General features: G+C 41.6%; 2 protein-coding genes and 1 non-coding gene across 6 annotated transcripts in view; 2 read left to right on the forward strand and 1 right to left on the reverse strand.

The window, feature by feature from the left end:
- Positions 1-868: 868 nt before the first annotated feature.
- On the reverse strand, positions 869-9075 carry pus7 (pseudouridine synthase 7). Of its 3 annotated transcripts, none has more exons than XM_030054517.1 (18): positions 8934-9058; positions 8615-8719; positions 8107-8427; positions 7938-8022; positions 7321-7440; positions 6765-6909; positions 5605-5622; positions 5114-5225; positions 4944-5021; positions 4614-4742; positions 3986-4111; positions 3823-3884; positions 3443-3603; positions 3159-3285; positions 2470-2571; positions 2236-2365; positions 1851-1942; positions 869-1520 (listed from the first exon to the last, which is right to left on the reverse strand). In XM_030054517.1, the coding sequence occupies exons 3-18, from the start codon at positions 8424-8426 to the stop codon at positions 1384-1386; spliced, it is 1944 nt and encodes a 647-aa protein (XP_029910377.1). In that variant the 5' UTR covers position 8427; positions 8615-8719; positions 8934-9058; the 3' UTR covers positions 869-1383. The 3 variants fall into 3 exon arrangements, with proteins under 3 accessions (XP_029910377.1, XP_029910374.1, XP_029910375.1); XM_030054514.1 differs by having other exon boundaries at positions 879-1520; positions 8107-8456; positions 8934-9075; XM_030054515.1 differs by lacking the exon at positions 5605-5622 and having other exon boundaries at positions 879-1520; positions 8107-8456; positions 8934-9075.
- A 1318-nt stretch (positions 9076-10393) lies between these two features.
- On the forward strand, positions 10394-10467 carry trnat-agu (transfer RNA threonine (anticodon AGU)). The gene has a single exon. It is a non-coding gene; the product is annotated as a tRNA-Thr (tRNA).
- Positions 10468-12760: 2293 nt separating this feature from the next.
- Positions 12761-22761, forward strand: part of srpk2 (SRSF protein kinase 2) — a 100929-nt gene continuing 90928 nt past the window's right edge. For both annotated transcript variants that reach the window (XM_030054512.1, XM_030054511.1), the window contains exons 1-2: positions 12761-12823; positions 13060-13126. In XM_030054512.1, the coding sequence (XP_029910372.1) occupies positions 12808-12823; positions 13060-13126 (83 nt within the window). In that variant the 5' untranslated portion in view covers positions 12761-12807. The remainder of the gene's footprint in view (positions 12824-13059; positions 13127-22761) is intronic.

Genomic DNA, 22761 nt, shown 5'->3' on the forward strand with positions numbered 1-22761 from the left:
TCAAGCACTCTGAATGACATCTGCCTCTGTAGGCCTTTTGTTCCTCACAGAGACAGATTAGACCTTCACTTTTACATTTTACCACGCAGTCTATCAACTGTAGTGTTACTATGCACTTCTATTAATGGAAGACAGACAGGGCTAAATGGTGAAAGGACAAATATGGTCAGTATCACTGCTCCTGCTCTTTCAGTTGTCCTGAGTGGAAAGCTAAATGCAGTCACGAAGATGGTGAGTCTCAAGGATGTCAATCATATGCTGCTGCCATGCCATCTGCATGTTTGTGTAAACACTGCATACAAAATGACCAGTTTAAGTGGAGGGGATATTAAAATAAAACAAAGGCAAAATGATCCTGTACATATTTTCAGCTCAATGCCTCTCCTGTTAAATTAACTGTCATCTAGTTATGTTACCATGTTATTCCTTGGGGTTTCTTGCTAAGATATTGAATGACATACTGTGTATAAACACTGATGCAGTATGGAGGGTAATGAAGAAATGATCCAAAATTAGAAGGAGGGCAGACGTACCCCAGGGTGAAAGACTTGATTAGTAACCACATTTAGTCTGAGTGAGGGGGCAGCTGTATCCTGCCAGCTGGCATATGCCACAGTGCCAGATGGCCAGCTCCACAGTGCCTGCTTTGACCAGCAGCACAGCACAAGTGGCTCAGTGCAGACCAGCAGAGCCCAAATTACACATACAGATTGGCAGGACACTACCCATGTTACACTTCACCAGCAGAGGGAGACAATGTTCATCTAATGAGTACAATGACCATTCAGTCCAGTGAGCCTCATTACCGGAATGGAACAGAACAAATTAAGCATGACATTAACAATACCCAATGTTTCAATCAAACAATGACTATAAAATTTCTTACCTTTAACATTTTTTTAATTCTCTCTTCTGAAGTGTTTTCAAATCACAGTCACATATATTTAAAAAAAAAAAAAAAGTTAATGTTTCTGTACAAACAGTACACACCATGTACCCTGTGCAGCAGAGCTTGAAGAGGATACTTGCATGAATGGTCCATGAAAGCACCACAAGATTAATTTAAATGTCTTTTTTAAGCAAAATATAAGAGATCACTTAGCTGCAGTACAGGAAAGCCTTAGCGTACAAAGTAAAAACTTTCTGATTTAAAAAAAAGTTCTGAATGATACATTTTTTAAATATGTGGTTGTCATAGTTTAACTCACCACTCTAACAAGCTACAAGGAGTGAGCTCTGAGTTGACAAAGAACCCAATCACTCCTACACTCACACACACTCAACACATTTCTTTTAAAACACTCACAACAGTAAGTAGCCACAGTGTTCAGCTGCTTTGCAGCCTGTAACAGCAGTCAGTATTTGCCGTTGTGTGTTATAGTCTCAGTTGAGCCAGGTGGTGTTGAGCTGCGTCTGGTTCTTGATGCTGGTGTCCATCTTCAGAACCTCTCGGATCGCCATAGTGGCGTAAGTTGAGGGAGGCAGGGAGAACTCCATACGCAAAGCCCGATACTTCCCCTCTGTGGGCAGAAGGGGAGCAATAACATCATGCACACAGAAGGAGGCATATCTTGAAGACATAACATGAAAGACCAACAAATGTAAGATGCCATCATGATCTGACACTGCTGCATCTCAACGTGATACACCTAATCCCCACACATTCTTACTTATTCATTAATAAAGGGTCACGCTTGTAGAGTATTACTGTGGACCCAAAAACAATATGTGTTACCAAAATATAGAAAAATTAAATAGTATGACTCTACGAGTGTGACCCTTTATTAATGAATCTGATAAATTAGAGGTTAAAGCACCAAATACGGTCTCAAAAAGGCACAGGAAGTTACCTGTGTTGAAGACAGGGGCAGGCTTGTCCTCCAGTTTCTCCACATCAGTATGGACCAGGGAGATCTTGGGGTCATCATACTGTATCACCTCCCTACACCGAGAGGCACAGCAGCAGCATTACAGCAAAGGGCTCAACATTACGACAAAATGTTGACTAATTTAAATACTATAGTAAAGGCTTTGGTGTCACAAGATGATGAAGTGCTCAGTGTTACAGTATAGGGCTCAGTGTTACTACATCATAGAAAAGAACTTAATATATTCCAGTATTGGGTTAACTATCTCAATATGACAGAAGACAATTAAGTATGACAGTAAAGGGCAGAAATTTACAAAGAACAACATGGAAATGATACCAGAGCAAATGGTTAAAGGTTTACACACCAGCTGACATCACTGGGTCTGATGATGACGCGTCGGTACGCTCCGGCCAGAGAGTAGTCCTTCACTTTGTGCCTCATGTTGTCAATGTCCAGCCCGTCCGCAGACAGCATCTCCCTGTAGCCTTTACCCACTGACAAAAAGACACAAACATTACTGATAATGCATTTTACTTTAATCCTATCTTAAAATATGGAAATGAATTATAAACTCGATGTCACATAGACCCTCTATTACCATGGTGAGAAGGGTAAATGACATCAAACCCAGGCAGAGGCATCACAATGTCATGGATGGAATGACTCTCAGCTTCCTCTGCAGTCAGGTGGTGTGCCGTGCCTTGATAAACAAGTTAAAAAGGGAGAGAATCATGTCAGCAGACGGGATTTTCACCGTAACATCATACAGCCAGTCATGCTGTTGGAGTTGCTGTTTTCCTCCATGGTTCCCGAACATATTTTCAAAATGAATTCAATGGCATAAATTGCATTTTTATTACCAGTATTTGCCAGTCTTATAATACAAATAATTGTTAGATAGCTGGAATATCCTATTTATAGATTTTTATTTGGATAGCTACGATTAAACCTCATAACTTCTTTATTTCCAATAATCATAACTTTTAGGAATACAGAAACTGAGGTTTATTCTACTGTTCTCTTCATTGTTGTTCACTCTGGGTAAGAGCATCACACTAAAAATCTCCAATGTAAAGTGAAGTTAAGTCATTTGTTTTTTTTTGGATTATTGTTCCTTCAAACGGTGCCTATTTCTAGCAGGGAAAATAGCTGGTTGAACTGGAAAACAGGAAAAAATGTAAATGACTTTTCCAGAACTTGCAAAATATGTATCGTTTTCCATGACAAGTATCATATTCCCCGACTCTTGCAGGTTTTCTGTGACCACTTATTTAACCCAGTGCTAACCTCCTCTGAGCACCAGATCGCCCTCCACAGCCTTCAAACCAAAGGCCTCGATTCTTCGGCTCACCATGGTGTTCCATACCACACTTTGGTAGCTGTGGATGTACATCAGACGGTTGTTTCTGGGAATCTACAAAGGAAACAAACATGGTCCTCAGAGAATGCAGAGAATTGCCTATTTAGACATAAAAAAAAAACTATCATCATTTGAAATCAGCAATGCCCTTCTTCAACTTTTAGGCTACTGCTAGTACAGGAGAGAGCATTGTTAACAAAAAAAAACCAACCAGTCCAAAGGCAGTGATGATGTTCTTCTTGCCATACATAGACAGGCCTCGCAGCAGCTGCCCCTCCACGCAGCGCTTGATTGGAAGTTTTTTCAGGGCTGCCTCCGGGTCCTGAGTTTTGGCCCACTCCTCCCTGCAGCGCACCAGGTAGCCTTTCTCCGCTGGTGGAGATGGTAGAGAACGCAGTAAAGATGGAGAAAAGGTTCTTCAGGCATCTGGTGCTCATAGAAAACTGCTCCTGACTCCAGCTGGGTGGGTGGGTGGGGGAGGGAATTACTAAGCCCTGGGCCACATTTCACACCTGTTTTGACCTTTCTTGACCCTTACTATGTTCATGTCACAAAAAAGCAGAAAAGAAAGTGAGAAATGTTGTTTATTACCTCCAGGTCGAGGCTTCAAAATTAAATCCACCACCTCATTCCAGTCATTTTTCAGGATGGACCTGGCACAGGAAAAAAACAAAAAACAAACAACAGAGTTTCACAATTTTGCCACCAGCTTTTCCTCATAATTTCTGCTAGTTTCCCTGTGCCGTCGTCTTACCTGCCGACCTGGTGTGTCGGCACAGCTGTGGTGCCAAAGCGCTGCATGCCATAGTAGTTGATGAAACCTGTTTCCTTGAGGGATGTCATGGCCTGCTGCACCTGCTCCTGTGTCCCTGAGATGTTCCTGACATCAAAACATGTCACCAAATAAATCACTGAGAGAGTCACATGACAGTGAAAAAGTCTGACTGATTTCCTGTATCCTAACTAAGATAAGCAGAAAAAAAGGAAATTTGCCTTAGACATTCAAGAGCTGTTCCACACACAACTCACAAATGACAGATAAAAATAAACAAATCAATGAAACACATTCAAAACATCTATATATTATGATAATGCACATTGCTCATACAATATTGCACTTCCCTTGTTGATAATCTTCATACGTGGTGGGATTTTCCAACTTGTCATGGTAACATAGCACCAGTCTTTTTAATTATATCCCAGTCCCAATTACAGCACAGCTTCCTCATGAAAATTATGCAACACATAGCAACAGCTCACATCTCATTGGTTACTGCGCCCACTTTACACTGGATACCCCAGTGTCCATAACAACAGCAGAGCAAAATGGTATTATGCGCTATTACAACAGTGATGAGAGGCATCTATTAACATTTACTGACCTGATGACCACAGTGAAGTGGTTTCCCTGCAGCTCCCCCAGCTTAAGAGGGTGATTTTTATAACAAAAATTTCCAAGCTTGAAGTTCATGAGGCACTTGTTGAGGTGGGCCAACCTCTCTGCCGTGATCCTGAGAAGGGAGGGAAATGGTCTCTTTAATTAGTTATCATCAGCAATGAGCTGATCTCCCAGAGGCCTTCTGCCTAGCAACAGCAAAAACAACTGCAGCGCTGGTAAGATGGAACACGTCACACCTCTTTGCAGCCTTTCACGCACAATTAAAGAATGAACACACATGTAACTCATTGCTTTGAGAACAGTACACACTCACTTGAGAACTGCAATCTCCTGTACAGTGATGGCTCTCTTGTCCTTGGTCCCCATGTAGGAGAATAAATTGGGTCTAAGCCTGAAAAAACATGCATCATTATACATAAGAAGGACATAAACTGCAATCACATTTTTATTGGGCAAAGTGTTTGCTTATCAATGCCCTTTTACCTGAGGAACTTGGAGAGCACATTGATAGCATCCATGGTGTCCTTGTTCTCCTTGTACAGGACAAAATGGCAGAAACTGCCACGTTTTTTAGGCCAGGAGTGTTTCCTTGGAGCTTTCAGGGAGACAGAAAAGGACATCAATGAAATATCAAACAGAGGCAAATAACAATAAACTTACTGACAGTCAAAGATTTCAGATCCATATACAAATCATTTAAGGGATGCTCTGAGACTCCAGCTACATCTCTAAAAAAAAAATTATACAGCCACTCTTGATTGAAACAAATTACCTTTAGAGAAACAAGCTCTGCACAATTAACCCTCAGCTTTCAGTGAACCACATTTAACAGAACCCTTGTCCGTTCAATTTAAATTATTATAGTGCAAGCCAGAATGGAAATAATAAACTCATACTGCCATCACAATACCAAACAGTGCTTCCCTGTGGGTTTTAACCATTCCCTCTGTACTGTGTGGACAATAAGTTCTTACCTGTAGCTGTTTTGACCTCTATCCACCCAGAGAAGAGCAAAAGGAGGATAGAAGAATGTTACTAAGAAAAAGACGCTTGTATTTGCGGATCAAGTTGGTAAGGGTGAGCTCTGCATGCATGGGCCCAAAGCAGTGGAGTGTTGTGTTTGAACCATCTATGCAACAAGGGTGCAACAGGAAAACGGCAGCAGGCCATCTCTGAAGTTTATATAGTTATGAAGTTTTTTTTTTAGCCACCACATTAATGTATCTTTTCTTTCTGCTGTTGTCTATAAAAAGAAATCTTGATACTTTTTAGAAATTATTTGCAGGACACAATAGTCTAAACAAAACAAATGTCTTGATCAAAGCACTCCACTGGGTGAAATTATAATTCCTTTTGTACTGCAGATATTTAACGCAAAAATTGTTTAAAGACTTTGTTACTAAAGAAAAAAAAAACCATGCAGGTGTGTTGATCGTGCACATGCACCAGTGCATGCATCATATGTTCTTGACCTAAACCTTTTCTATGACCACATGCATTGGGGTAGATGAGGTCAAACTAGACATACAAAAGCATGCAACAAAACCCTTATATAATCTAAGATACTTGGAGTAAACCAGCATTACTGGTCTTCACAGTCATACACAAGGGGAAACAACTGAGTTTGGTCCAGTTGGTTAAACAGAAACAGAAGATGATATTACTCCCTATAACCTGTAAAGTATCAACAACATTACTGACAACCTTTAATGAGAACTGCACAGAGTTCTTCTGCTCCTGAAAGCCTAATTTCAACTTCACTTTAGCATAAGCACGAATTATAGGGTTAATGCTGTGAAGACTGCTGTTCAGAAATATGGTACAATAGGTGTAGTTCTCTGGGTATTATTTAATTGCAAAGACAGGCATGAAACCATCGCCCTATGCACTAAAAAGCTGCCTGACTTAAAACACTTCCTGCCCTGCACTTAGGAATGTGTACTTAAATCTTGCTTATGAAACCTCCCAACCTTAATTTTTGATGATGTGCAAGGTTTCTGTCTTTTACTATTCATGTATCAACTGAGGACCTAACGAGGCACAAAGTAAGATGCAATGAGTTGCTTAACTAAAGGCTGACATAAGCCTAGTAGCTAGCATCATAGTTTCTCTGGTCTGTCTCCTCTCCACATACCTGCTAGAGCTTTCTTCCCAGCAGCATGGTAGGCCACTATGAACTTGTGACCTTCCCTCTCCTCCGTCTTTGTCTCCAGACCAGGAAACTGAGTCTTGATGGCTTTGTGGATCAGTGTCCGCTTCTCTTTTGTATCATCCTCTACCTGCAAATAAGCAGGGACATCACTTATTCCTTCTCTCAACAGTGGGTGTATCCAGGTAGTTTTGAGGTTTGAAAATGATGGTATACTAAGACGAGATGCAAGGTTTAAGATAAGTGGGCAGTGCAAAGAGGAGTGGTCAAATGTTTGACATGCTCTGGTCCTCTTCTAGTGTATCTTTCCTATATATTCTTTATGTTCCTAAACATATTACAGCTTTGTGATGTTTAATTAGCCTTTTATTTATTTATTTTTTGCTTTGTACTTATTGCCCACAGTCAACAGGAGCCCTGCTCTAACTGGCTTCAATACTTGACTGGAGGTTATGAATGATAAATGAATACATAAAGGGGCTGAAACAGGCCATTAAGCCAATAGAGCCCTCCAGTGACTAAGAACAAAAAGCAGACTCACTTCAATTGAGACATTGCCCTCTTTGTTCTTGAAGAGCTGCAGCTCCCCAAGCTGCTGTTTCTGCTCCTCCGTCAGCACATCAGATTCATCTGTCTGCTGCTGCTGAGCCTCTTGGACCTCCTGCCACAGGAACCACAAAAAATGGTTAATGTAATGTAATTATCTGGAAGGGTCGGGATGGGGAAAACACAGGACTCCCAATGCCCCGGAGCAATATGCTGCCACGACATCAAGGCACGTATAATTTGATAAGCCTGATATACGATTTCAATGAAGGCAATTCAGATGAGAGATGAAATTCTCGACTAATTTCTAACTTCAGACAGAGTCAGATTCAGATTTTTTATTTTGTACAATAAGGCTAAGGACATATGATATGAACTTGTCTTGGTGGACTAGTGTTACAAGCATAACACCTTTGCATCTTCATGAAAAGTGAGTTTGGGTCTTTGCTTTCAGAGATTTTCATGTTAACAAATTAAATGGACCATTCTTAAACAAAGAAATAAATCCTTCTCCACTGAGTGAGACCGCTTTTATTGTGAGCCATATTATTGAAAACATTTAAGTAGTAAAAGAAGTGATATTAATCATGACAATCTCATGTAATATCTCACCTCAACCTCTGGAGGAATGGAGAGGTCATCTAATTGCACCGTCTTGCCTTGTTTGTTGATCTCATGCACCACAAAATCAGAATACCTGAACAAAAACCACATGATATCATCTCTTACAGTCCAAATTGATTCATGCGTGGAAAAAGTGTTACAGTTAAGGAGCACTAACCTTTCCTTCAGGATGCCGGAGAAGCCCTCGTGGTCACTGACAAACTTCAGAATCCCCACGTCCACCTCTGTGAGGCCATGCTTCATCATATCTGCAAAGGTTTCACCATCTTCCTCTCCGTCCTCCCCCTCACTTCCATTCCCCTCTGGCTCTTCCTCCTCATCTTGATGGGACTGGCCTCCATTTTTCTGGTCATTCTGAACTCTGGGTCTCTTTGGAGGTAAGTCCCCCTCTTCCTCCTCCCCCTTCTCGGGACAGACCCTCTTTTCTCCCCCTTGTGAGGTGACCAGCATGGGCTCTGATTCCTCAATGGATGCCATGCTATGTGAAAAGGGACACAGAGGCAGACGCTGCAAATAAAACATACATGACTGTTAAATAAGCACACTGGACATACAGGACATCTGAGTCTCTTGAGCCGCACTACCAACACATCCTGGTAAAATTAACTTAGCATTGCCAGCAGAATCAGCAGCAAAGATTTACAAAAATGCAAGTGCAGACTTACTGCTTGCTAAACTGAGGTAGCAGGATATGGGAGACACTCGCCTCCCTGTTGCTGGAGACACACAGACACTTACTGACGGGCCGAACGGTGAGTTTAATGCAGGGCCTACGGGAAACATTGAACAAATTGAGAGAAGACATACGCTTTCATCGTAAAGTTAATAATGTTAGCAAAGCCGCTAATGCACTCGCAGTGGTCACGATGACATGACGGAGTTTAGCTAGCTACAACTGAGATAGCTAGCAATGAAACAAACGCAACAAGCTAGGCTGAAAATCTAAATGTCACTTAATGATATGAGAAATGCGCTAGTCTTTACCTGCGTCTGATGAGATTCAGGACAGCGCGCACAGTGAAACACGCCAGGTTTCCCTCACACGTGCATGTGTATGTGTATGTGTATGTGCCCGTGTGTGTGTGTGTGTGTGTGCTTGGTTCCGGAAACAGATCCTAGCCTAAACCCCTCCCGCTGAAAATGTGTGGTTAAAGTACACACTCGGCGACAGTCCCTTGCAACAAAGATCGTGTATGTTTTAAAAGATGACTCGCTAAATCATTTAACAGAAAAAAAGTCTCACCTTCCGATTTGCAAAAGTACTCCTGTACGTTTGATGGAGACATTGACATACATTACATTTTTTACCATAGTAACGGAGATGGTACAGAGCTGCAGCAATTTTTTTGCACAAACATTCATTTTAGCTCAGTTTCAGTGTAATTTTCCGCAAATAAACAATATATGTTGCTGTGACAATATTGGCAGACATCAGAAGGCCATATCTTTTTTTTTCTTTTTTTTGGCATACCTTGTACACTGACAGTACACTGAGACTGCAAAACAAACCAAAACAAACTAACAATTTATATGAAAATCAAAAATGTAAGGCCACAATTCCATCAGCAGCACCATGGCAGAGCGGTGCCAGTGCAGAGACAAGTGACATTAGTTGTGTGAATAGGAGCATCATTCAGCTTTGGTGCAGGTAATTATTTCTGTGGTAACTTCAGTCTTTAAATACTATTAACTGATGACTCATGTACAAGGAGTCATCTCACCGTATAGATCATGTCAAGTTTCCCTTACATAATTAAAGCATTATGGCTGATAAAAATAATAATAAAAAAAAAATCTCTGAGAGAAAGTGAATGAGAAATGTACCTCTGAACCCGAAAGTTTCAGCTTTGTTAATATCCCGCTGTGATTTTTGTACTACGAAAGCAGTACCAGAGTGAGAACTCTTTATCTCCTCTCCTCTGCTTGTGCATCTCTGCTTTCAGGAAACAGATCCAGCTCTAAAATCTGCCCATTAAAAACTATTGGTCCAGGACCTGCCAATCACAGACTGCTACTGAACTTGCACATCTGCTTTGGTGTTTTGATCTAAATAAACTGCTTTGATTAGTTTATATAAATGTAACAAGCTCGATCGCCACCCCATCCCCCTGTTCTGTAGAGATGTAATTCTGCACCAAGTCAAATGTAACAACATCTTCTCAAATGAGCTTCAATCAGGACAAAATCTTATCGAATCTGTATCCAGTAGGTCCAAACGCGTGTCTACTTGGTGGCCCTTGACATGTACAAGTTTGGGAAACACTAATTAATGAGCCCAGGTGTTGTTTAATTCTTGGAGCTCAATTTTATGTCTGTCACTGTGGAATGTAATCGGCACATAGACAGTGTTATATCTCGAGTTTCTCTCCCACGCACTAAAGCACTTGGAAATGACTCACTGACTTGTGTAGTGAAGAAAGTATAGAGAAAGGGGCAGGACCAGCGGCGCCGTGGCTTAGTTGGTTAAAGCGCCTGTCTAGTAAACAGGAGATCCTGGGTTCGAATCCCAGCGGTGCCTTTTCACCTCTGACATGAAAACCTACGCTTTCCTTCACCCACTCAAGAGCTAATACACCACTAAGTGAAACGAAATAACTGTGGGACCTTATACAACAGGATTTGAAAGAATCTCCCAGCATGTAATTAGTTCAAATGTCACAACTTGTATTTTAGTTTTTACTAATGATGATATATTTAGATTTTGACTGATGAGCTTAAAGTAACTTATCATATGCAATATTTACCCAAGAAATTGCCTCCCTTGATTATGCCTTATCCTGTCTGGACAAGGATCCACTTTTACATTTGAGTGCAATATGCAAGGGAGCAAATTCTTATCTGCAATGGTGATAAATCATTTATTTGACATTCTCAAAAATACAAAATCCTACTTGGCGTGTAAAGCCCTTCAATGCCTGGTGCTGTGATCTGGCATTCTCACAGCTCACTGATTTCAAAATTAAAGGCGAATAGTAGTGAATTTCATCTTTGCAATGTTATCCTGGGGGGGTGGGTCTGAGTTTATATGTTATTTCCCGTGTTCAGAAACAAGAGGGAACCAGTGCCGCCTCAGCCCTGATTGCTTCTTGATGCTAAAGAGATGAAAAGAGATGAAACGTTCTCAGTGACTGTAGACACATTTTCTGGTTCAGAATTGAAAGTAGCAGCGTACCCTCTTGGAAAATACAGGATTGATTTGTAACATTAAGTGCATATTGGCTTGTGACTGGGGTACAGCATCCTCTAAACTTATGGTATACCTGTGGGGTATATCAGATACTTATTTCCACTGTTTTAAGGAGGATGTGGTACCTCACAAACTACCAACTTGACAAATTTGTACAGTAATTTATCTCATCTGATTTCAGGCTCTGGGAAGGAGTCGTCCGGAATCTTCACAAAAATAGACCAGGAGATCTGTTTGTCTGAGCTTTGTAGCTGTGGTTACAGCTTTTGGAAACCAGCAGCAGCAACAGTGCCCAGACAAATTATTCCCAGTTATTTATGGGCCTAAGGTGCTAGTTTCTGGCAGTAACTTGGAATAACTGAGGTGTCATGCACCATGAGAGATGAGATGGAATAAACCTTTAATGTTCACTCCTGTTGGGGAAAATTGAATTGTTGCAGCATCACAAGTCAAAAGTTAAATGAATCTAGGCATAGACAGGAAAAAGCTGACATAGGGCTGTAGACAGCAATACAATAAATAAAAGTTGGACCATAAACACCATCTACCAAGAACGACTGGTGAATTGCACAAATACATGGATGTTGTCCAGTGGTGTAACAGTAGCTGATGTAGGCATACAGTTGAAGTACACTAAAAAAATATATATACTCTTGAATGTCTTCATCCCCTGAAATTTGAATTTGTCCCCTCTAGGTGCATATTTAGGCAACTCAGGACCAGGTCTAAAAGGGTGAGGAACCACCCCCCCACCCCCACCCTTTTTTTTTTTTTTTTTTTTTTTATCTCATGTGTCATCAGCCTGTGCTTGTTAAATGCTTGTGCAAACTGATGACAAGTCCTTTAGGCTGTATACATGATGTTGCTGATTTTATCTCATGACTTTAAGTGGTGGCTGTTATGTATTTTAAGTTCAAATTGCGTTTTACATCTCTCTTTGCAATAACGAGACCTTCCGCACAGTGACGATAAAGATGAAAGCTAAAAAGATATTAAGGCATTTCAGCCTAAAAACATACTTTCCTTTAAACCATGTTATATCAAATAGTACAGAGCAGCTGGATCAAAGTTCATGAGTTCTTGTAATGTCAGTGACTGCAGTAAAAAGGATTTGCATATTTGCTATTAATTTATTTCACCATATAGTAAAATGGGGACAGTGTAAGAGGTGAATATTTGGAGTAGTGATTGAACAATTATATTTTTCATCATGGTTATTATGATGAAAAATACAATATTGACATATGATTCTCTAACCTAACTGTGTCTAAAGTTACTGAGACTGGAAATTTGACTGAGAACAAGCTCTAAATATCCACAGAAAGAGGAAGGTATGCTTCCACTTGGTGTACCCGCCTACACCCGAAAACTCACTAGTTGTGCCGGATGCAAAGCCGCAAACATGCAAATGTGCAAAATTAACTGTGCAAAGTTGTGCAGGGCCACATATGTGACTGAACGCGCCTCCTGCTTCAAACGACAGAGGGAGTGCGCGTCCTCCAAAGGGAGAATGGTGCGTGTGTGTGTGTGTGTGTGTGTGTGTGTGTGTGTGTGTGTGTGTGTGTGTGTGTGTGTGTGAGAGAGAGAGAGAGAGAGAGAGAGAGAGAGAGAGAGAGAACCCGGCTGCTGCCGCCGAGCTGCCCGCTCCTGCTGAGGGGAAGAGGAGGAAACATGAGCTCCAGGAAAGGTGCGTATCCTTCAATAGTCTATCCTAAACCCGCTCTGCTTGCATTTAGTGAAAGCGTGGCGGAAATTACGCGTGTGTACGGGAGCGTTCTTGCGTTCTTGCTAAACGATGCTATGACCCGGCCAGCCAGCTCTAGAGACTGATATGTGTTGTTCTTTCTCCCTGCCCCTCCTTCACCCTTCTCCGGACTCGGACGTCGGTCATGCCCGTGAATAAACACGCTCTCACCCCGGCAGTGATGGCCATCCAGGCCAGAAAGAGGAGGCCGAAGGGAAAGAAGGACAAAACAGCTCACCATCGGAGGTAAGCAGGGGCGGCGGCGGTCGGGGAATAGGCTGAAAGAGAGAGTGGACGTGAAGTGTGCGGTGCTGCCTGGGCTTGGTTTGGTTTGTTGACAGCGGTCCTTCACCATATGACGCTGGCGCTGCTGCCGGTGCGTCGGCGGTGTAGACTGTGCGCACATATGGCAAGACGCACACTCTCAGTGCGAGGGCGATGGGGCGGGTGAGATGCTGCTATGTTTTCCTCCCCATAGATTTGCTATTCCGGGCCCCTTTAACTGTGGAGTGTAGGAAGTTGTAATTAGAGGGCCCATAGCCGCTAGACTATGAAGGCTAGCAACCCATAGTCCCCACAGGTCCCTACTGGACCTGCCTTGTCTGTTGCATTCGCAGCCATACCATACAGCATGTGTTTTGTCTCTCGGATGCCCTTAAGGTCTCTTTATACCCGCTGTATTTGGGTGGAGGGTTTTGCAGAAGGAGATTTGACAGATGTGGCAGCTTATTTCCTTGGCCCCATTGCAGTGATGTCAGCTTAGAGGCGGATAAGCAGCCCGGGTGATCACATCGCTTTGCCGGCTAGCCTATTTGGGAATCTTTGTCTTGATTTGAGGTTATGTAACTTTTATTGCATTTTCAAAAGCAAGACGGAGCAAGACTTTGTTGCAGGGAGCACGCACCGGTGTGTCGGCGTGATTTCCCCGGCGTGACGGGTTGCAGTGGGTTTGGTGTGTGAGCAGCGCAGTGGCTCTGTAAAGTGCATGCGAATTGGAGTGGAGAGAGTGGGGGCTTACTTCATGGCACGATGCTATTGGAGCAACGTCACTGGCATCCAAAAGCATCAATTAGGTGATACCACGGCGTGGCCACACCAGGGGGCTGCTCCGTGCTGCGCCGCTGGAATGTGCTGGAATGACTTCATGCTTTGCTGTTTAATATTCCCAGACAGCAGCGCACAGACAGAACGCACATGTTGTCATCCTACTCTGCAAAATTGTCATCTTAACACGTGGCATCTAATTAGTCTTTTTTTTTTTAACAAGTGCAAAAATCCTGAGGATGCTGTGAGATACCCCCACCTGTTTCCTTGCAGTTTGACTTGTTTCAGGATTTTCAGGCTCAAGTGTCAGTGTCTTGGAATAGGGAAGATCATTGCATTGTAGTCTTTTGATTGGCAGTCTGTGCACGATGTCAACCCACCCATGCTGGAATAAGACCCAGTCCTGAAAAGTATTGGAAAGGTAGAGAAAATAAATGATTGAATGAGAATGAAAATAACAGTTAATTCAAGAAAACCTTGCACAAGTTTGCACAGAAAGCAAGTGGCATTTATGTTTCACAAGTATTCGGAAAAGCAAGATTTATTATTTCATTATTACAATATTACATGAATCTGATTTAGGCTAGTGTAATGATGTAATGATAAATAAAAGGGTCAGTGATCTTTAGTAATCATAAAGCAAACATCGAGAGAAGCAATTCAGACCTTTTCCATTTCCTATTTCAAGTATGTTTCACCAGTTTTGACAGGATGCTTACTCACTAAGATGTAAACCATGAATTTATATCATGAAGGTTTATGTCGGCCATAAAAAGAGCTGGGCAAATTCTATTTCACAAATAAAAAGATGATTAAACTGAGTTTTGGTGGGTTCACCCTCTGTTCCATCCACAGTTATAGATGAATCTATGAAATGTTTCTAAAACCTGAACAGCAGTTAGCACTGTCTAATCCACAGCGGCTCCAGAGAGGCCAAATGTGTAAAATATAAAATGACAGACGGGAAACCACTGCAAATGGTTAATATTGAATTTGCTCAAATTGTGGATAAACTGGACAGGCACTGAGGCAAGGAAGTCAAAGATATTAGATAATATGCAGTCCGATCTAGACTGCATATTATATGTAACAGTGTTTTAATACACAATGATTGAATAAGCTTATAGGAGTGACTCAAAGAGAATAAAAATATCTCTGACAAGATAATTGAGAAGTGAGATGTGATAAGGCTTTGGGTACCTGCCAACCTTAAATGTTATTTTTGTGGCATTTTTGCTTTAACAGGCAACACAGAGTGTAGATTCAAAGGAAAGATAGGTTGAAAAGATGGCATAGCATGTGATAGAGTTTAAAGCTGGACTCGAAACCTCCATATTGTGAGTGTAAGGGTGTGGCCAATTCAGCCTGTAAAGCCACAGGGAAGCTGGGAAATTAGCTTTTATACTGACAGACTGATCACTGGTACCTGGGCCTGATTTATATTCCAGTTGATTCACATATGACTGCAGCATCCTTCCCTCTTCCTCTCTCTCACCTCTGTTTCGTTCAGACTTCCATCCATCCATTCATCCATTTTCTAGATGCTTATTTGGTTTAGCATTGTCATGGCAGCAGGGCAAGAGGACACACTTGCCAACACACACAGAGACACACACACACACACGCACGCGAACACACACACCCTCTTTCTCTCTGTGATACAAATCTCTTTCAACTCAGTCTGACTGTAAAAGGGAGAGTTTGTTTCTGTCTGTTTTGTTTCAGAGACATGCTTGGCCTCTACTCTTAAGGATTTGTCTCCGCTGAGACATGCTTTGAGCTTAGAAACCACAACAAACACACACACACCCATGCACATATACTCACACACACACACACACACACACACACACACACATATGCACCACAGATACCCATTCACAACAGTGTGTACTCAGGTGAGATCATAGTACTGTTCAGTCATTACCTTGTCCCTTGACTTTGGCGTTCTCTGATTTCGGCTGATATAACATCCCCTGTTTACCCCCCCTCTCCCCCTCCACCCCCCCACCACCCCCTCAGACACACACACACACACACACACACACACACACACACACACACACACACACACACACATTTCTAAGGAATGGCCAACCCTTTCCACAGTGCCACCACCTCCATCATCACCACACCCAGTCTGGACAACACACACATATGTACACGAAACACACACACACTCACACCCACCCACACCCAGATACAAGTAATGCCATACATATCAAAAATCAAAGCTGCTGGGGACTTTACATTGAACAGGTGTGTCTGTGTGTGTGTGTGTGTGTGTGTGTGTGTGTGTGTGTGTGTGTGTGTGTGTGCGCGTGTGCGAACCGTTTGCCAGTACATGTGTGTGCTCACTACTGTCATCATGGGTTTGGCTCCCACTGGGAGCCAAACCCAGTGCACCTATGTGTGCTTGCACTAGGGATATAATGAAAGAGTCCTTTAATTGTCATATGTATTTACAAATAATTTGTTGGTGTTGCTCCTGCCATGAATTTATGAAGCAAGCTGTGTCTTGACTCACACATTGTTTATTCTTGCTTTTGCAAAACGTTGAAGTTGTAATACTTGAGTTCCTCACTCAACATCTTTGGGGCTATTGTGGTCATTGCTGTGGTGCTTTTTTTTTTTTTTTAACTAAGCCTCCCAGAATTCATTTGGCAGCCATACAGTGTGTTATCTTTTTACTTGGATCTTCTGATGATGAAGTTTGAGTTTCTGCACGTTCTAGTCTTTTCTCTGTCACATCACTTCCTGTGCATCAGAGCATTTTTTCCTGGGAAAGACCGATCCAACAACAAGTGTTTGGAAAAGCTTTTGCAAAATCTTTCAATAAGTCAGAAGAGAGTAGCGAAACTGACATTTATTTCTGTTAAAATTTTGCTAATTATTGCTTAAATAAAACTGGAGGCACAAGCTGAGTTACAGTAAATGTGATAAAAATGATTCATTTCACCACTTTAATGGGGCATTTTCAAACTAACATTTGGCCTTGTGGGGGTGCCACCTAATTTGTTTGTCTGTTGCTGTGTTGATTTTCTCACTGGATGCACAAGATGGTTCAGAAGCTCCCACTTCCGGGGTTTGCAAAGTTAGATTTAAAAAAAATTGCATTCTTGTCCTTAGGAACTAATAGCAACAAGCCATTAGCTTGTTAATCTAATGACATCAAGGGTAGCTTTAGCCAACAAGTGGACTTTTTCATGGGTTTACATGCAAAGCAAGTAAGGTCATTCAAGGTTGTGCTGTATCGTGCCGTCCTATCTTAAGCACCACTGATCAGATAATGATGAAACTGTGAAATGTTGCCTCTGTCCGCGGTCTTCCAGCATGTTCAGTTTTCTTCGATAGGACCAGAAGGGAACGATCACAGGCCAAACCTAGATGACGTATTTTTTTCTGATTGCCCCCGAGAGGACCTGCATCATTCTCAGGAAGATATATTTTTGATCATCAGCACCAGCAGAGACTCAGTCATATGTTTAATGGGACAAGCTCAATGGTTCAGCAAGAAATCTGACTGTTGCCCTTGTGGCTCTAACTTTGGTCTTCAAAGCCTTTTTCCAGCTTTTATCTCCCTCCGTTTTCTGTCCTGACGTACCATGTAACGTTATCAACATCCAAAAAGACACTTGTGACTTGTGGAACCAGTTATGCTTCATTTTTGTTATTGGATTTGTACGCTAAATTAACAGTGTACTGACTATGTTTGGTAGGTGTTTGGGGTCTGTAGGTGGGGATGGAGTTTTTTAAAAATTTATTTAATCTTAAAAGGAAGGTTCACATCAAGTTCACTTTGATATCACACACAACCTCTTTTCAGCTGTGCTTTTAGTGTAAGGTATCACAAGCCTGTAGTAACCTGTTCTTATCACTTTATCAACAAGCATCTCTTTCATCTATCTGTGTTTCAGAGGAATTGGTGCTGAACCAGAGAAATTTTGAGTTAAGCAAGTAAAAAATGTTCACATTCGATTTATTGCTATTCCGGGCTTTAATTTCCTGCACAACTGCTATTGCAACATAAGGCTTCACAAAAATAAAGATGTACAGTCTAATAGACTGTAGCACTCCACTAAGTATTGAGAAACAATTTTCTATAGATTTACCACTGTATGAAAAAGGCCATACGTTGACAGGCTTTCCATACATGTCAGTTGTCCTATAGCCCTATGGTCCATTTGAAAACATGGTTCTTCGCGAGCCCAAAAAGCTCATTGTCTGCATTATGTAGGAACAGGGATCAATTCATAATTTAGTTGATGTCAGCAGGTCTGGAAACGCATGGAGAAGCTCAGAGGTTGAAGCAAATCTAAATGTCTGTGTTATGTTGGCATTAGCCTGTCACATTGTTAGCCGTGTTGTCTTTTATTCACATATTTGGCTGTCTCTGCTGTCAATAGATTAAATAAAAACAACAATAAGAAACTGGTCATTAATTGTATGTTTTCTCCAGCTCTATTAACCAGTTTTCTCTTGGATGTGTTTCCTGATTTTTAACTACATTTTAATTTATATTCTATATACTGTATGCTTATGTTAATATCTTTTCATGAAGCATTCTGCATTTAGTGCTAAAAGAACAGGGTTAATTATTATTACTTATATCATATTGCTGTATAACATATACCCTCTGTTTCAGTGCCAGGATGCTCCTGGTGAGACAGTATTGCTTTTATCCCTTCAAATTAACTTCTTACTTGCGTTATCATCCTGTAATTTTGCTGATTATTTGTTGCTTAATATAAACTGACCCCCATGTCTTTTTTTTGTATGTTGTTATAGCAGCACTTTCTGCATTACTCTGTAGACCTGTATAGCAATAATGCCAGAGCAGGCTTTGGCTATGTCAGTTACCCAGTAGGTGCAATGTGTAGCTGAGCAATCTTTGCATCCCTCAAGGACCAATATCGGCAGTAAACAACATAGTAATGTGTGTTAAAGCCCTTTACAATCCTTACCAGTGCGTGTGTACTGACTGATAAACCGTCTCTGAAATACTCCACATATATAAGAATAGAAAACAAAGTAGCTTCCCTGGAGATCACTAACTGGCTCCCAGTTTACCACAGGAGTTCACATGGTAACCAACAAAACACATGCTCAGCTAGCTGCACTCATTTTAATCTAAAGGCTGTATATTATGCATTTAATTTATTCCATTTTCATTTGACTGCTGACCCTCTCTATGCTGACTGTCTGTATGAAAAGGTCCCCTAAGTCAAGTTGATCATACAAAACAGCTTTCATCGGAACAAACTGTGCTTGTTTTGGTGGGAAAGTAAAGTGCCTAACCCACGTTTCTCTCATCATTTCAGCTATCTCAGGTTAAATACAGAGTGTAAATGTTTGCTTTTCTTAGGGTGACAGCCTTAATGTACATTGCCTCCTAGGATTTGAATTTGCATGCCATCATATTGTGGAGTTTTGTGAGAGGAGTATAAGGTGACACTGAGCATTGTAATAGTATATTAGGCTATGTAATAGCATTCATTAATCAACTCTGCATGACAGAGCTCTTTGCAATAAGCAAAACTGTGAACCTTTGTGCTGTTTTATCCTGGTATATATAACTGCCAGCTTGCTTTGCAAATGGTTGGGATGTAGACCCCTACATGCAATGAGCTGACTCTAATCTGATTGATGTTCCTACACATTGCCCTGTAAACTGCATTGATTCTCGTCTGGGGTTTTGCTTGGACTGTAGTCTTTGACTGAAGACGAGAGAAGGCAGCAGGCTGGAGCACTGCAGGGCCAAGTGGAGTTCATTCACTGATATAAGACTAAGGCTGGGGCTTAAAGCTGGACAAGACTCTCGCTCTATCTGAAAAAATGGTTGCTTCTAGGCCTCATCTTGTGAGACATGGATAGCAAGGACTGAAGCATTAGTGGAACCCGACTGAATTATTTTTATTTTCTAGCCTATTTGGTGATGTGAAAGATCAGTCTACTGTTGGGATGAATGATTGTTTATTGATTACCAAGTGGTGAGCGAAAGGTCTAGATTGGCTCTTAGAGCATGAACCCAGCTCGCCTACTAATGAATTGAATTGATTCCCAGGGGAAGCTGGCGAAATCAGTTTTTTGATGAATGAACACCAATGGCCTTGTTTCTTACAGTAGACTTCATGTCCCAGTTTTGGTTGCTCTGCATGCAGACTGAAGAGGCTGCCGTTGTGGGTGGATGAGTGGTGTTTAATACAGTGTTTACCAATACCAGTCTGTGCATTCAAGACTGATTGTGTCAGGATATATTATTGATCCAAAATTTTGCTTGCTGCCTTCATAAGTAGGTCAAAGGTCAGGGGCAGGGGCAGGGCAGAGTAGCACCCGTGGAACCAGGGACTCAAAAGGACACTTCAGCTACGTCTCGGTGATATGGACAAATTCAAATATCACAATATCTTTGACTGAGTACCTCAATATTGATATTGTGATCATACTGTAGGGAGGGAATATCACTGATTCATAAGATATTTTCACAAAAGGGATTTTTGATAAACAGTCACTAATAATGTGGATATAACCAAGCATGTTATAGATGCAAATAACAAAACAGGTAGAATAATGCAGTGAGTTCAGAAAATGGCATCTGTTTACTGTAAGGCAACACTTGAGCAATATCATGGTATAATGAGAAAGAAGACCATATCTGTGTCTCATATCACACTATCACTATAATTTCAATATATCAACATTTGGTGACATGAGGGCAGTCTCCCTACATGTTGCACCAGGCTGTTGTTTTAATTGGCTGTGTGTGACCATGCTTTAGAGGCGGGGATCACTGGGTAACTGGCGATTCGATTCTATCATGATATTTTACCCACGGAAATGATGGTATCATGCAGGTGATTCTGCAATATGAAATATATTATAAGATAACTGGTTATGATATATCATGACACCTCTAACTGAGGAAGAAAAAATACCCTGGAAAAGGCAAAATAATTTTCCAATAAGCAGGAATCAGTTGTGTTTTTCAGTGTTTTAGTATGGACAGAACCTGCAACATGAACATAATAGAACAGTTTTAGTTAAAATACCTAAAGACAGAAACAAATACTCCTCATGTGTGCAAAAGACGTTTGAGAAAACTCAAATATCAGTACCTGGCACGAGTGTGTTGATAATGTATCTCAAGAAGAAGGGCAGTATATTGCATTATTGTTTAATTGTGCATATGTGTGTGTGTCGTTGAATTTCTGTGTGGTTCTGTGCACACCTGCAACTGTGCATGACAATTTGTTGCCTCTAATTGTGCTGAGACACTTAATGTGTAGACACTCCTGTTTGTGTGTGTGGATGTGCATGCATGCATGTATGTACATCGTGTGTAAAGCTGAAGAGCACAGAGGTTCGAACTTTGGCAAGCATTCTTGATTCTTATTGCACAGCCAATACTGCTTCCCTCATCAATACTGCAGCTCGGCTAGATGGAGCTGACGGCAGGGGCTGAGAGCAGTGTGCATGTGAGCTGCATGTAGAGAGGAGACAGAGAGAGAGATGAAGCTGGAGAGAGAGGAAAGATGAGTGGAAGATAGAGGAAGGGAGAGAGAGAGGGAGAGAGTGGTTGTGAATGTGTGAGCATGTGTCTGGAAAGCCAGTAGCTACAGGAAAGCCAGGGATGGAGAGAGTGAGTAAGGCGAGCGGAGAGGGGGGAATTAGGGGATGCCACGGGGCAGCAGAAGGCAGGAAATGAGGGTTAGGGAAAACTGCTGCGTCGGACGCATGGAGGAAAACCACGTAGGTCACTTGTGGCAAGCGGCTGAGTGTGGATGTATGCATGGAGGCAAACAAGGGAACTCATATTTCCCATTCACATGCAAACGCAACCCATACACAATGCTGTAGGCCTGCGGTTGTGCTCTGTGCGTTATTTATCCACAGTCGCAGCCTGTAAAAGTGTCATGACAAGTCAGACCTGCAACAATTTACACAGTTTCCCTTCAGCAGCACTGCACCAGAGAGAGACAGTCATGTCTGTCTCACTGAATTTCTTGTAAAGGCCATACAGAAGCTAGAGCTGAAGACAGTCCACACCCACTGCTTGTCATGTCAACATTGTTGTGGTTACATATTGTATGTAAGTCCATAGAGACCAGCCTGAAGCTCTCTGCTGAAGGGTGGTCACTCTGGATGGTACAAATCATGTGGTGAAGTGCTGTAATTAAATTGCACATTGCATTGTTATGAAGCTGAATTGATGTTAGCATATGGGACTATATTATACAGTGGTATATAAACAAGAGTTAACCACCCACTACAATTACTGTGGATGTATTTGGAAATTGGAAGGGTTTCACATTTCACTCAAAAACAGTTGAAATCTCAATATTGATTGCTGCACTTTTTATATCACAAACATCTGAGAGTGCTTTTTTGTAACCAGAAGCAAAGCTGTTTCAGACAGACATGTCATAAACAAGATATTTTGGTGTTGTGTGGAAGTCTGTAGGCTTTAAATGGAGCTGCATACTGGAGAAAATCTTTCATTCTGTTAAGTCTGGGGAAGTCTATGCATTCAAATGCTCAAAAGCTTTTAAATTCTTCTCTAATTTTTGTCTGCATGATGCAAGATGTTAGAGTCCAGACAGATCCTTGTGCTATACTGCGTGTCTGTATGATACAAGCTGCTTCCTCTGTGGTGGTATCAGAGTGGGAATCATTTCCCCCAGGTGGCCACAGTCCTAGCATTATTGCCAGCTGACTGGCTGAGAACTAATTGAATGTAGAAGTAGGCCACTCCAGTAAGGTGCTGAAGTAGGCTCTCCTGAAGAGGAGCTTCCTATTTAAACTTGCCTTTTCAACAGCTGCTGGTTAATTCAGGTGTG

Source organism: Myripristis murdjan, chromosome 6 (genome assembly GCF_902150065.1).
Source record: "Myripristis murdjan chromosome 6, fMyrMur1.1, whole genome shotgun sequence".
Taxonomy (NCBI): Eukaryota; Metazoa; Chordata; class Actinopteri; order Holocentriformes; family Holocentridae; genus Myripristis; species Myripristis murdjan.

Coding starts and splice junctions, on each gene's coding strand:
- pus7 (XM_030054517.1), bottom strand. CDS start 8,426: ATGGCATCCATTGAGGAATCAGAGCCCATGCTGGTCACCTCACAAGGG. Junction 8,023..8,106: donor TCCGGCATCCTGAAGGAAAG/GTTAGTGCTCCT, acceptor GTTTTTGTTCAG/GTATTCTGATTTTGTGGTGC. Junction 2,366..2,469: donor CATTTACCCTTCTCACCATG/GTAATAGAGGGT, acceptor TCTTTTTGTCAG/TGGGTAAAGGCTACAGGGAG.